At 41.2% G+C, this 14,311-nt stretch overlaps 1 protein-coding gene across 1 annotated transcript; it reads left to right on the top strand.

Annotated features, from left to right (window-relative positions):
• Nucleotides 1–3,686: 3,686 nt before the first annotated feature.
• SLITRK4 (SLIT and NTRK like family member 4) lies at nt 3,687–13,357 on the top strand. Its single transcript, XM_061356766.1, has 2 exons — nt 3,687–3,920; nt 6,685–13,357. Exon 2 carries the CDS (start codon nt 6,735–6,737, stop codon nt 9,246–9,248), a length of 2,514 nt encoding a protein of 837 aa, XP_061212750.1. The 5' UTR covers nt 3,687–3,920; nt 6,685–6,734; the 3' UTR covers nt 9,249–13,357.
• The last annotated feature ends 954 nt before the right edge of the window (nt 13,358–14,311 follow it).

Raw genomic sequence — 14,311 nt, 5'->3', positions numbered from 1 at the left:
ACCTTTAGAAGGATGTGAGGATTCGCTCTAGTACGTAGAGTTTTCAAAGATGCTGTTCCTCCCCTTCTTCTGACTGATAGTGTGACAAAATACATAGAAGATGGGGACAACAGGTGGAGTTTTGCCTTATTTTTTTTTGTCCTCAAAACACTATTTCATATCAATTGAAACCCTATTATAAAGCAGCGCTGCACAGCCATTGCTGTATTCTGCTGTGTTGGATGTTTGCTGAGTATGGCAGTTGTTACTGATGTATCTGGGAGCAGAAACATGCTGTAGACTTGTTAAACAGAAATTGTTTAACCATGGAAACTCCTGAAACAGAGCCCACACAAACCTTTGCTTTCCTATTCAAAGAATTGTTAACCAGCTTTCCATGTATTCAAACAAAAGAGGTTCTGCTCTACCTGGGCTCTATGTGAAGGGCCACACCATTAACTTTGGGCTATACTTACCATTCTTTGAAAAAAGGGAGAAGTAATATGTAGTGGTTCCATAATAACTATAAAAGAGACCAAAGTGATCTCCATTAATTTCTGGATTCTTTTTATCTGGCATGAACCTTCTCAAACAGAACACCCAAATACATTTGTGTGCACACTGCTTCTTTCCCAGGTGTGTTCTGGCGGTTGGGTACATAAGGCTTGCTCACAGCTGGCCAGTACAGATATTGGCACATGAACAGGGAAAGCAAGTCCCCATGCTGGTCACAGCAATTTCTTCTCTAGGTCTTCTGATTTCAAGAGTTGCAGGTGTGTGAGTATCAGTATCCAGGGTTAGTTCAAACTGTCAGGGACTAAGTCTTATTTCATTTTCAGGATGACAAGAGAGAAACTGGAGAGAGAGCAGAAAAGTGCAACTCAGTACCTTTAGGATACCCATGCATCCATAGGTAGTATAAAGGTAGGACATTGTCAGTTGTATGAAAGACGCCTCTTCCCACCACTTATGTGTACACATGCAGCCTGAGTTCAGATACCGCATCTTAAATTGTACTTGGGAATGCCCAGGATAAATAGGGTGTTTAGCTCCTGGTTTCTATCAGTTCATTTCTCACTCAGAAAATCACTGTGGATGAAAAAACAAAGCAACTTATTGCACAGGACTCGCCTTGACTTCAGCTGAAGTTCTATTTGCATGTATGCCAAACAGCTTAAGGAAAATCTTCTCCAAGCTTTCCTGCTGTGAGCAGTAGATTCAGCATCTTGACTGGCTTCTGCATTTGGATGATTCTGTTACCTGGCAGAGTTTGAACACACAGTTTCAGTCTCAAGCTCCTGCATCAGTCCGGAAGTAAATTAGGAGAGGTAAGTGAACAAGCATGTCTGTGGTTAGAAGAAAAGTATCGTTTTAGGAACCCTCCCAAAAATGTGAAAGGAAACAAAATATAGATAGGTTTCTGTAACTTTCGAGCAGATTGCACGATGGATTTCTGTAGCCAAGAGTAAAAGTTACATTTCTCTTCCAAGATCTTCTACTTGGATATGGTAATGACATTACTGATGAGCAAATTTTATCATTACTTGAATACTACCATGTGTGTGTCTCCTTGGGTGGGAAGTAGCAATTCTCACATTTGTACTTTTTCCTCAGATACCTCTCTTTGCAGAAAATCAGGTTACTAATCTATCTGCTTGTTAGCCTTTGCTCTCCTTTTGCTGAACTGAAGAAGGAAAAATACACGTGCCTGTGGCAAACAACAGGGAAAAAATCAAAGCATATGAATGAGGTTCCATCACAGCAAGAAACATAAAAAAGTGCTGGATATTACAATAATGGGCCTAAAGTAATTTTGTAAATTTCAGGGAACCAAGCCAGATAATCCAACTTGCCCTTTCTGTCTCTGCTGTCTTCCAACTACTATCTACCATCAGGTTAGACAGAAAATTTCTACTGATGGTGACAGAACTTCCAGCCAGATCTCAAAGAAAGGGGTATAACCAAGTGATTATAGGATGTAACCCCCTAAAGTGATTTATTCATTAAGCACGTCATCATCTTGGATCACAGTCTTGACCTTAAGCTTGTGCTTATGTTATACTTTAAAATTATTCTCAGTTTGGTTTGGGTTGTTGTCCTGACACGAGTCTAAATCTGAGCGAGTTTGACATGTCGTAGGTTAGGAAAAGTAGTTTAGAAACCACCCAATTGGTCAAATAAGAGTTGGAGGAGGAGTTATTTTTTGCAGCTGCAAATTAGAAATAAACATAAAAATACGACATACTAAAACCCTCATAATAACATAGTGTTGCATAACTAAGTTTCCTTCTCAAGTAAGTTCTATAACACCATAAACATATGCCATTGTTAATAACCACTTACAATAGCAACATCAGGACTTACTTAGTTACAGTGCAATTTCAGCTCCCTTAAATACTCATTTCATGGCTTACTTGGTTAAAATATGATATTTTATTATGCTCCTTGTTTGATTTCTATTTGGTCTATAAGCAGTTGTTTGATTGGTGGTGGGAATAGCGATCTGTCTTTGATACTGTCTATATGCTGTTTCACCTAACACCCAGTTTAATGTAGCGGGTTGAAAAACTGGTACCTTGATCTTTACATGTTTCTGTCCCTGTTGTTAAAACAGACTTATAAACCAGGTATCTTCCTAAATTAATTTTATTCTAGACCTTTGGTCACTATTCCATCAGTTTATTTAAATAGAGTTTGAAAAATTCAGCTTACACTGCACACGAATCCTTCTAAACTGGGCCCTTTATATACATGCATTCCCTTTTATGTGAGCAGTACTTTGCTAATGGTTCAATAATTGAGTTTACATTTTAAAGACTTCAGTTTTTAATTGGTTGAATATTAATCACAGATCACTTTCAGTTCTGTTGTGATGTGCAAATTATTGATGTCTCAGCTGCATTTGTTTTCAGGTATCAGTCTACTCGCATAATGCAAAATAACATTCAGCAATTATTTCAATTAGATGCAGTAAATCTTTGGAGCAAGCTATTTATTCCATTTCTGTAAATGAAGAAAGCAGTTGCTCTTTTCCATTCCCTGATGTTTTTACTGCCTAGAGCTAGCACTTAAAATGGGTATGTGTGCACCACGTAAACAGTTTTCTAACTGTTAGCATCCACAGTAAAGGACAAGCAGTTGAACTCCCCTTGCAAGATTTCATTTGGTTAACTGACTCTTCTGACTTGGAAAAAAGATGTCACCTTGTTTGGAGGTATTAGTTACCATTTTAAAGTATATTATGAGAGGTAAACAGGAGTTCGTAATGAGCAGAATCTGTTTTGCACAAGTGCATACCACTAGCGAATTATTTTTCATCAGACTGCAGCTGTTACCTAAGCAGAGGAGGAATTTCACCTAACCACAAAGAATGAGATACACAAGTAACTGTGTTGTTTTAAGAACGTGTCGGGTATGTCTCCTCACAGCGATTTTGTTCCATAATTGCAATTCACATTAAATGCAGCAAATGTTACCATCCTGCCCACTCAGTTTCCACCTCTACTTTTGTTTCAAGAGCGGGGGGGGGAGACGACACTCGTCAGTAAAGATGAGGGGAGAGACCTTTCTTTTCCTCCCTTCCCCCGCCTTGCTCTCTCAGCCGCGGTGCTAAGGGGCGCGCACCCGCCGCTGGGCGAGCGAGCTGGCCCCGTCCCGTCTCTGCCCCGAGCTGCACTTGTAGCTGCTCCGCGCCGCCCATGGCGGCCCCACGGCGCCCGGCACGGCACCGGGGCCCCGCCACTCTCGGCGCCCCGGAGGGCTCCTCCCGCCCCTCCGCGCCCTCTTGAGCTCCGCAGGGGCGCAGCCCGGCATCTCCTTGGGAGAGGTAACAGCTGCGCGGCGCGACTCCAGGGGTGCGGAGAGGTTTTGGTCGCGATGCGCTGGCATTGCTCCCCCGGAGCGGAGTCTTCTTCCCCTCCAAAGCAGCGCCCGAGCGCTCGGTGCGTGCGTGCATATGTGTGTGCGTGTGGCGAATGGGAGGGGGTTCTCTGCGTGCAAGGGGTGGGCGAGAGCAGTGCGATGGGAGCGGGTGCCCGTGTGCAGAGGGATCTTCTCCCCGTATGTGTGCTGGGGACCGCGGTTTTGGGGCAGGGCTCAGCGAGGCGGTTGCTGCATGCGGCGGAGCCCGCCGGGGTACTGCAGCGCCGGGCTTCTTCTCGCTCCGCGCGGCCAAGGGTGCTTGCCCGGCTGTCCCCGCCGCTCGGTGCCTGCGCGGAGCTGCCGGACGGGGAACCTCGCTGGGAGAGCGGTGGGCGCAGCGGAGAGGGGCCGCGGAGACACCGGCAGCCGAGGTAGGGAAGGTGCCGGGCTCGCCGCGGAGCGCCGCCGGGAGCATCGTCGGGGGCATCGCCGGGGGCGGCCGGCCGCCCAGCCGGGCGTGTGAGTGCGGGCAAGGAGCGGGGCGGAGCGGGGCTGCGGTTACGTTGGCGTTTTAATTTAATTATTCCTAAGGTTTTGTTTTCATCACTGTTATTTTAAAGGCGGGGGGGGGGGCGGGGGGGTGGCGGCGGTGACGGGGCGACAGTGGCTTCCTGCCGGAACCTCTCTGCCATCGTGGTCGCCTCTCCCTTCTAGCCGGCCGCCTCCCGGAGCCCCGGGCCAGCGGCACCCGGCGCAGCGCTGCCCGCTCCCTTCCTTCCCGCAGGCGAGCGGACGGACTGGCGCCGGGCAACCCGGATAAGCCAGTGGAAATGTGGGAGGGACAGGGGGGCAGGATCTGCGCAGTGGGGCTGGGGGTGTGTAAATGTGCTGCGGGCTGGACTTTGCAAAGGTGCCCGGGGGGGGACGACGGGGGGGAACGGGAGGTCTTGGTAGCATTTGGCTGCGGGGACCACGGTTGTGCCTTGTTACAAAAGGAGGGTGTAAGAGATGCTGGGCTGCATCGCCGCGCTGTGTCTGTTTCTAGCCGGCATGTGCGTGCGGTGTGTGCGCGCCCGTGTTCCTCTTGCCTTCCCCCGCCGGGAGGCAGAGGGCGACGGGGCGCCCACGACAGAGGGGAGCCGACACCAGCCGAGCCGGTTGCGGCAAATACTGCGGTAGAGCCGGCATTCCTGGACAGGCAGGGCGACCCGCCGCCAGCCCCGGGCAGGTCCCGCGGCGAGCCCAGTCGACAGCGGCCGGCGCCCCGGAGCTGAGGAAGAAGAGGGGACTCGAGCGTGGGAGAGGCAGGGACAGTGGGGGACGGAGCTCGGGGAGGGGAGGAGGTGGAGCGCTGGGAACGCGGGGGCATCGCGCTGCCCTGTGGGCTCATTCCTCGCGGCCAGGGTCGGGAGCCTGCGGGGATCAGCAGCGGCTGCTCCGCTCCCTCTTCACCCCATGGTCCCTCTCTGCGGCCTCTTTGACTCTTTGCCCCCTTCAGCTACCTCTTCCAGTCTTCCTCCCTCGCTTCCTCTCAGCTTTCCCTCTCCCTCTTCTTGTCCTTCTGTCCCCCCTTCCTTCCTTCCTCCTTGCTCCGCTGCCCACCCTTCCAGGTCCCCCGGCACATCCTCCCCTCCCTGCGGCTCCCTCCAGCCTGATTCTCCTCCCTCCAGCTGGCTCTTGCTTTCTCCACTTCCACCCTGGCTCCCTCCTGCTAGCACAGTGGCTTCCCACAGCAGGAAGGAAATGAAGGAATGAAAGGGACAAGTTGGGAAATGGGAGGAATGGGGAAGGTGGGGGAGCAATGTATTGATTATTGACTGATTTTTATTTCGTTTTCTTTTTTTTTAAAAAAAAAAAGCTACCTTGTAACTCAAAGAAAAAGCTGTGGCTCCAGTTCTGTGTTAAAAAAAAAAAAAAAAAAAAAGGGGGTAGCTCAGCTGGCCTGTCTATATGTGGAGGGTTCTTGAAAGCCACCTCTGTATCAGTGCAGGGAGAAAAGCAAACTACATAATATTAATTAAACAAAAGAAAAAAGTTCTTAGGTTTCAGTAGTTTTGAGCTGGTGAATTGACTTTGTTTTGCCCTGCAAGTCAGGGTATTGGTGTTATTCCAGGGGATGGAGCTGTATACCTGTGCTTGCTTCTTCCATAGCTGTGTGCTTCCACTGGGTACCAAGCTGATCTTGTTTTGCGGATAGTTCATTGTATTTCTGCAATGAGTTTGACACCTATTTTTTAAACTATTTATAAAAAGTGACAGAAACTATGTGTGTGCATGTGTGTGTACCCTTTGAGTGAATCTCACTTTTATGGCAGTGATAATCTGTATGTGTTGATGCTATAGATACATACATTGAGTACTGACATTGCTTTTTGTGTCTGTGCCTTCATCCTTTCTATATTGTGCTATCTCAACCCAGATATTTGGGCATGCATAACATCAGCATGTGTGTTTAATATCCCTGAAATGCACGGCAACATATGAGCAGTGCAGGATTGAGGAGAGTAAATATGCATAAAATTGGAATCTCCTTTGGTTATTTTACTTTGTTAGTTATGCATGCTTGGCATGTACAAGAGAGAGAGAAGTATATTTGACAGACCTCAGAGTTATTTGTGTTTGTCTACAGAAATTTACATGCCATATTTGAAATCATTCTAGCTCCCATGTATTTGTTTGGTTGTTAAAATCTTTCATGTTATTTTAAATTCAGTGCTTGTACTTTATCTATAATCCTTGGCAGGTACAGTAGCTCAGTGCTATACAATTTTTAACCCAAATGATGTTTTGGAACAGTGAGAACTGAAAAACGTTTTCTTTTTTCTTTCCTTCTTTCTTCTTTAGATCCTTTATCTTTGTTCAGGAGCCTAAGGTTGCTTGCTGATCACAAGAAGATGTTTCTGTGGCTCTTTCTGGTTCTGTCATCTCCAGTTTCTTCTACAACTGCAGATGCTGATATATCTGTGGAAATCTGCAATGTTTGCTCCTGTGTGTCAGTTGAGAATGTACTCTATGTCAACTGTGAGAAGGTTGCGGTCTACAGACCAAATCAGCTTAAACCACCATGGTCTAATTTTTACCACCTCAACTTTCAGAACAACCTGCTAATTATTCTATATCCAAATTCCTTTCTTAATTTTACATACGCAGTGTCCTTGCAACTGGGTAATAATAAGTTACAGAACATTGAGGGAGGGGCCTTTATGGGTCTTAGTGCATTAAAACAGTTGCACTTGAACAACAATGAATTAAAGATTCTCCGAGCTGACACTTTCCTTGGCATAGAGAACTTGGAGTATCTCCAAGCTGACTACAATTTAATCAAGTTTATTGAACGGGGAGCCTTCAATAAGCTTCACAAGCTGAAAGTCCTGATTCTTAATGACAATCTGATTTCATTCCTTCCTGATAATATTTTTCGATTTGCTTCTCTAACTCATCTGGATATACGAGGGAATCGAATACAGAAGCTTCCATACATTGGAGTTTTAGAACACATTGGCCGAATTGTTGAATTGCAGCTGGAGGACAACCCCTGGAATTGTACTTGTGATTTGTTGCCTTTGAAAGCGTGGCTGGAGAACATGCCCTATAATATCTACATTGGAGAAGCTATCTGTGAAACACCCAGTGACTTGTATGGAAGGCTGCTGAAAGAAACCAACAAACAAGAGCTGTGCTCCATGGGGACAGGGAGTGATTTTGATGTGCGCATTCTGCCTCCCTCACAGCTGGAGCCCAGTTACAGCACACCTAATGGCCACACCACTCAAACATCAGTGCACAGATTAGTCACAAAGCCGCCAAAGACTACAAATCCTTCAAAGATCTCGGGGATAGTAGCAGGCAAAGCACTGTCTAATCGCAATCTCAGTCAAATTGTATCTTTCCAGACCAGGGTGCCTCCTTTAACTCCTTGTCCAGTCCCCTGTGTTTGCAAAACACATCCTTCAGACTTGGGATTAAGTGTAAATTGCCAAGAAAGAAATATAGAGTCAATGGCAGAACTCATTCCAAAACCATTAAATGCCAAGAAGCTGCATGTAAATGGCAATTATATTAAGGATGTGGACACTGCAGATTTCATGGAGTTCGAGGGGCTGGATTTGCTACACTTAGGCAGCAATCGGATTTCCCTGATCAAAGGGGAAGTTTTCCGCAACCTTACAAATTTACGGAGATTATATCTCAATGGCAATCAGATAGAGCGTCTGAGCCCAGAAATGTTTGCTGGCCTCCACAACTTACAATATCTATATTTGGAATACAATGTTATCAAAGAAATCCTAGGAGGCACCTTTGACTTAATGCCAAATTTGCAGTTGCTCTACTTGAACAACAATCTTCTACGAAGCTTGCCAGCGTACATATTTGCTGGTGCACCCCTTGCTAGACTGAATCTGAGGAACAATCATTTCATGTATTTACCTGTAAGTGGCGTTCTTGATCAGCTGAAATCCCTTACACAAATTGATTTGGAAGGTAATCCATGGGACTGCACTTGTGATTTAGTTGCTTTAAAACTGTGGCTTGAAAAGCTAAATGAAGGTATTGTGGTGAAGGAATTGAAATGTGAAACACCTGTACAGTTTGCAAACATTGAACTTAAGTCTCTGAAAAATGAGATCCTCTGTCCTAAACTTTTAAACAAGCCATCTGCTCTGTTCACTAGTCCAATGCCCGCTGTTACTTTCACAACACCACCAGGACCAGTTCGGAGCCCTCCTGGTGGCCCAGTTCCGTTGTCCATCCTAATCTTAAGCATATTAGTTGTGCTTATTTTAACAGTGTTTGTTGCTTTTTGTCTTCTTGTTTTTGTGCTTCGGCGCAACAAAAAACCAACTGTAAAGCATGAAGGGATTGGAAATCAAGAATGCAGTTCTATGCAACTGCAGCTAAGAAAGCACGATCACAAGTCAAACAAAAAGGATGGACTAGGTGCAGAGGCCTTCATTCCTCAGACAATTGAGCAGATGAGCAAAAGTCATACCTGTGGCTTAAAAGAGTCTGAAACAGGCTTCACGTTTGCTGACCCACCAGGGCAAAAAGTCATTCTGAGAAATATTAATGACAAGGAGAAAGATTTGTTGCATGCGGATACCAGAAAAAGACTTAGCACAATTGATGAACTGGATGAGTTATTCCCTGGGAGGGATTCCAATGTATTTATTCAAAATTTTCTTGAAAGTAAAAAAGAATACAACAGCATAGGGGTCAGTGGCTTTGAAATACGTTATCCAGAGAAACTACAAGACAAAAAAAACAAGAAATCTCTAATAGGTGGTAATCATAGTAAAATTGTAGTAGAACAAAGAAAAAGTGAATATTTTGAACTAAAAGCTAAACTTCAAGGTTCACCTGACTACCTACAAGTCCTTGAAGAGCAAACAGCTTTGAATAAAATATAGGTAATACAATCTTATCACCTACAGAGGACATTTATTTAATGATGAAAGTGCCTTTTGTTGACTTTTAACTTCCAAATACTATACTATATTGATAGGCATAGAGGCAGGTGTGTCCAAGGGTGTCTTGATTAACTGTAGCTGCATATGAATTTTCAAGTAGAGGAGAATTTCCTTAATAGATTTTACTACATAAAGCTCATGCCCCATGGAATCCTGTGAGGATACTGCAAACTCTATTGCCAAAGGGATGCTTTATACATGTTACCCTGAATTTAACCTCAAGAGGCATATATGTTTTGTACCTTAAATGCAAAACTATCGTCTCCTTGTGATTTGTTAGAACAAACACAAGAAACCTGGTACTGGTATTTGTACCTCAGCTGGGTCCTTCATCCTGCACGTGGATTTAAATTGGTGGAACTGGAGTAATCCCTTGATCTGTGGTTTTGTAATGGCACTGTTTAAAGAATATCTGGAAAGTAACAAGCATGCAAAGAGAGAACATTTGATAGTATGTGTAAATTGGTTACATTTATGGCCTGCATTTTGAAACCACTGGAATTATAATGTTCAATTGTGCAAATATTTGTTTAAAATATACCATGCATTACATACCTATGAAATAAATTTGACCACTTGAAGCATACATGTCTATACAAAAAAATTAAAAAGAAAAAAAAAGAAAGAAATAGTTCAGCCTGACTTCTGCAGTATTTGTGGCATCTGAAGAAAATACTTGGTGTTTATGCAGAATCTGTTATAAGACTCATCTCCAATTAAAACTAGAGTTCCTTCTCAGTTAAATGAAAAACTTGCAACCCCAACAGGTTGTCCAGAATTGTCAAAATGCTTACTGTGTGAGCGTAGCAGAAATTATTTTTATAATATAGTTCATATTTATGAAATACTTTGTATACTAAATAGGAAAAATATGTACTCCTTAATATGTATTTAATATGCCTGACTTGTTTTCCTGATCACAATGCATTAATCATTCAGTATAAATAAAACCAGAACAATATACCAAACAGAAACTGAAGATGTATAGAATTATCAAGAATTAAGGGATCAGATATAATAATAATAAAATTGTTCTGTACTATTCTTGTGAAATTAGCATATTATCTTATTTCAGATTTGTTACCAATGGTGCATTTTAAAATAGGTTCATTAGTTTTTTAGTATTGTGTCTGAAGCAGTTATTTGTCATCACGTGTCTTGCTTTTCAGGGTTCTACAGCATAATCTAAGTAGTTTTCACTACAGGTATTATCAGGAATTCATGGTAGGGGTAATGTTTTAATCGTATATGCATAAGTTTTATGTTCTTACCTGTCTGGCTGCTGTCTGTCAGGAAAAAAATAACTGGTTAGAGAGTGAACAATATGGCAAATCACGTCTATTTAAAACCACAGTGTAAAGCTAATACAGTGGTCTCAGTTCAGAGTATTATGTAGCTGATATCTAGAGAGCAAAAACTTGCCCTTGTGAAAGCTGAATCTGAATAGCTAGGGATAAATAGCAATCAGGACAATGGAAAATCTCCACTGTATCTCACTGATAGATGGCACCTGGAGATGAGAATGAAGATCTATTGGTAAAATATCATACAGCAAATCTATACTATGAGATTAACAAAAGTTTTTTTACTTGAAAAGAATTTTTTTTTTCATTTGTTTCAATGAGCTTTGGATAAGCAGCTCTATCTCCTTTGCTTCCAGACCTTCTCCCCTGCCCCTTTTAAAATCAATATGTAAATCAATTAAGATTACTAGGATACAAACATGAATGTTTTTCATTAATTTGGAGCTAGCAAATATTACAGCAAGACCCAATAATGATGTTGAGGAGAAGGCTGTGTCAGCTATTTCCATTATAAACCTCTAATTTCAGGGCTTTATGATACTGCTGTGAAATTTTTATTCTGGAAGGACACTTGGCAAACAGCCTGCAGTGTATTTTTAGCAAGGTTTACATAAAAGAAAAAAAAAAAACAACAAACCCAAAGCACTGCTTCTTTATTTAAGAAAAAGCAAAACAAAATATCCGTTTTCTATTTTCAAACATTTGTTTATGCTCTTGTAACTTAGAGGGGTTTATTTTTTTTTCCATACTACAGTGGAGTATGTACAATGTCATACTATGTACATGACTTCAGATAATAAAATTATAACAGATAAATTAATGACCGAGTTTCTTTCAAGAAGCTGCTGCTATCAATGTGCAATAAGTGACTTCAGGATTTCATAGGGATTTTCAGGACATGGACACTATATACATACACTTTTCTAGCGTAAGTTCTTGGTTGACCAATGATGCAATACATATCCAAGGCTTGAAAAAGTACATTTGAGCTTATTGTGTTAAGAGTCTGTGAATTAAGGAGTGTTAAAGATGCACTGACATGATAGACTACAATGGCACCACCAATAGGTTAAGAATAATGGGTCACTGTGCCTACTCTGCACAGTGCTGCTTAGCTTGAAGTATGTGTCCAGGTTCACTGGGATTTGCCTTGCATAAGGGTTCTGACACACTTCAGTGCATTGGCAGTCTGTCATGTCCCATACCCTTCTCTGCAGAGCCACGTGTTAAAAATATTAGAAATAGCAAATAAGGTAATACTTTTAAGTGATGTTAAAACTGATGTGCTTACGACTTGTGTTGATCTGAGCTAAAAGATAATGATAAATGATCATACCTTCCTCAGCAAAAAAAAAAAAAAAGAGGTGTTTGGTTTGTTTTATGGTGTTTTGTTTCAGGTTTTGTTTGTTTGTTTGGTTGGTTTGTGGTGAGGTCTTTTAATTACTGACCAAAGGAGGAACTGTTATGCTGTACCATTACACTGCATCAGAATTTCCTGCTCATTGAGGTCCCAATCCAGTAAAGCATTTAAACTCAATCTAAATCATGTGCAGAGGTACTATTCATGAACTAATCAAACAATATGCCCAAGAGTGGGGCTTAGGTAGAGTTTTTCATTGACAAGCCGGTTCAGAGACATTGTATATAATACATAGTGCACAGTGACTTTTGGGATTACGTAGTTGAGTGTAGGTTCGCCAGCATCAATAAAGGTTGTACAATCTGGACTTTCCTGTATAAATCGTTCCAGAGTGGTTTACATATATGACGCAATATATAGGCATAATAGTGTGAGTGAAGAATGCAGAAGTTGGCAAAACACTCTGTTTCTCTGAAATTGTTACCTTGAATGACAACCTTAATGTCAGTTTATCTCCTCCATGTTTTGAAACAGTGTTATGTGTCTGCACAGCAGTTTTATTGTAATGTCCATTCAAATCTATAGTCAGTCTATCTGGGAAGGTAACTTAGGATGTGGCTTAACAGATCTGTTCATTATATTGGTTTGAGTGGCCATGCTTGTAAAATGGCTGTTAAGACCCATAGACTAAATCAGTGAAGGCGTTAACATTATCTGTTTTCTTCATTGTATTATAAAGAAGTTTCCATTTTTAAATAAAATCAATAAAGTGTAATCATTTCCCTGAAAAAGAAAATATTTGTGCAACTTTATCAGAAAGGAACTACCATGGTACAAGAACACAAGACCATTAAACAATTTATATTTTGCATTTACTGTTCAAGATTGACAATAATATAGAAACCTAGGATAAAAATCTTAAATAAGATGATTTTTTTGAAAGATGTAATAACAATATAAATTATAAAAGGCATGGCCTTGTGAACAATGTTAACAAATGTTTCGGAATTAATGAAACACATCCAGAACTTGATAATATCTGTAATATCTTTTGCATGATTTGTACATTGATGCTGTATGAAATGAGCACAGTGAGATTTTATTTTTTGTTTTGTTGCATCCAAAGAGTTAGGAAGGAAATACAAGAGGAATGCATTTATAATCACCCTATTTTGGAATAAAGAAAACAAGATGTTTTATCCTGTTTCAATCATTAGTATTCTAGGTTAGTTTATGATTAAGATAGTTATAACATCCAGTCCAATGTAAAACACAGAAAACCATTGTTTATTAATTTTGTTTGCCTTCAGCAACATCAAAATATTAACCAGCATTGACTTCAAAAGTTGTATGCAATGTTAATAAAATTGTTTGGTACTATTGTATTTCTGAAACTAGACTTTGTTAAGTGCCTGTAATACTCTTTTTTGGATCATTTCTATATGGATGAAAGAGAATCTGTAAAATTTTAAACAGTAATGTTTTCCAATCACCTTGACAATTTAGTTTTTATGAAAGTTTTTCCCATCCTCTGTTGTCTAAAAAATCCTCCTTGCCTTTGTTATACAAATAGATCCTCCAAAGGCAGTGAAATTTTATTGCATTAGTAACATAAGCAGAATTTAGTTTTTAGTTGGATTCTGAGATCTTCAACACTGAAGTTCAAAGAGGAGCAATAATGTAATGCTAGGGGCATTTGTTTTGATTTGGTTCCCTTCTCATTAATCATTTTGAATAAGACAATTTTTCAGAGGAAAGGAAAGATAGTTTGTCCTTAGCAAAAATAAAAATACCAATCTGTGTATCATTTCGATTGGTTAGGGTAGCTTTATAAATGAAAGTTGAAAAGACGTCTTTAGGTAATTTTAACTTCCAGTTTTAGATTTTGTAGTAAAAACGTTTCACAAAGATTCTTAAAAAACTCCATGGGAAGGGAGAAAAGCAGGAACAGAATTACATCTAGGTTAAATATTCCCTGTCATGGAGGAGTTAACATGCATTATAGTGGTGGTGAATGAGAATTAGAATGTGGTACAGACTGGAAAATCAGGACTTGATATGGGTTTTTTTTACTGCCAGTTGCAGTGTAACTTCAGAAGCAAACCTACAGCATTAATTGAAAAAGGCCTATGTATATATTCATAAAATTTCTTTCTATAGAAAAACTTGAGAATCAAGCATAAGTACTCATGTTTTGAAAACAATATGCATGCACCGATTTCCTGAATGTAGACGAACTTGGCAGTTTTATGTTAATATGTTTTTTCATTATTTAGTCTTTATATTGTACTGCAATTCATTCATCCTTATGTACTCTGATTGTTGCTGTGTTGAAAAAT

This window comes from Neopsephotus bourkii, unplaced genomic scaffold, assembly GCF_033783945.1.
Source record: "Neopsephotus bourkii isolate Nb327-2 ecotype Australia unplaced genomic scaffold, CSIRO-AGI_Nbou_v1 NB_867, whole genome shotgun sequence".
NCBI lineage: Eukaryota > Metazoa > Chordata > Aves > Psittaciformes > Psittacidae > Neopsephotus > Neopsephotus bourkii.
Note: the sequence above shows the minus strand (reverse complement) of the source record. Positions and strands in the feature narration are given on the sequence as shown.

Bases quoted from the DNA above. Each gene is read 5' to 3' on its own strand.
- SLITRK4 (XM_061356766.1), top strand. From the start codon at position 6,735: ATGTTTCTGTGGCTCTTTCTGGTTCTGTCATCTCCAGTTTCTTCTACA.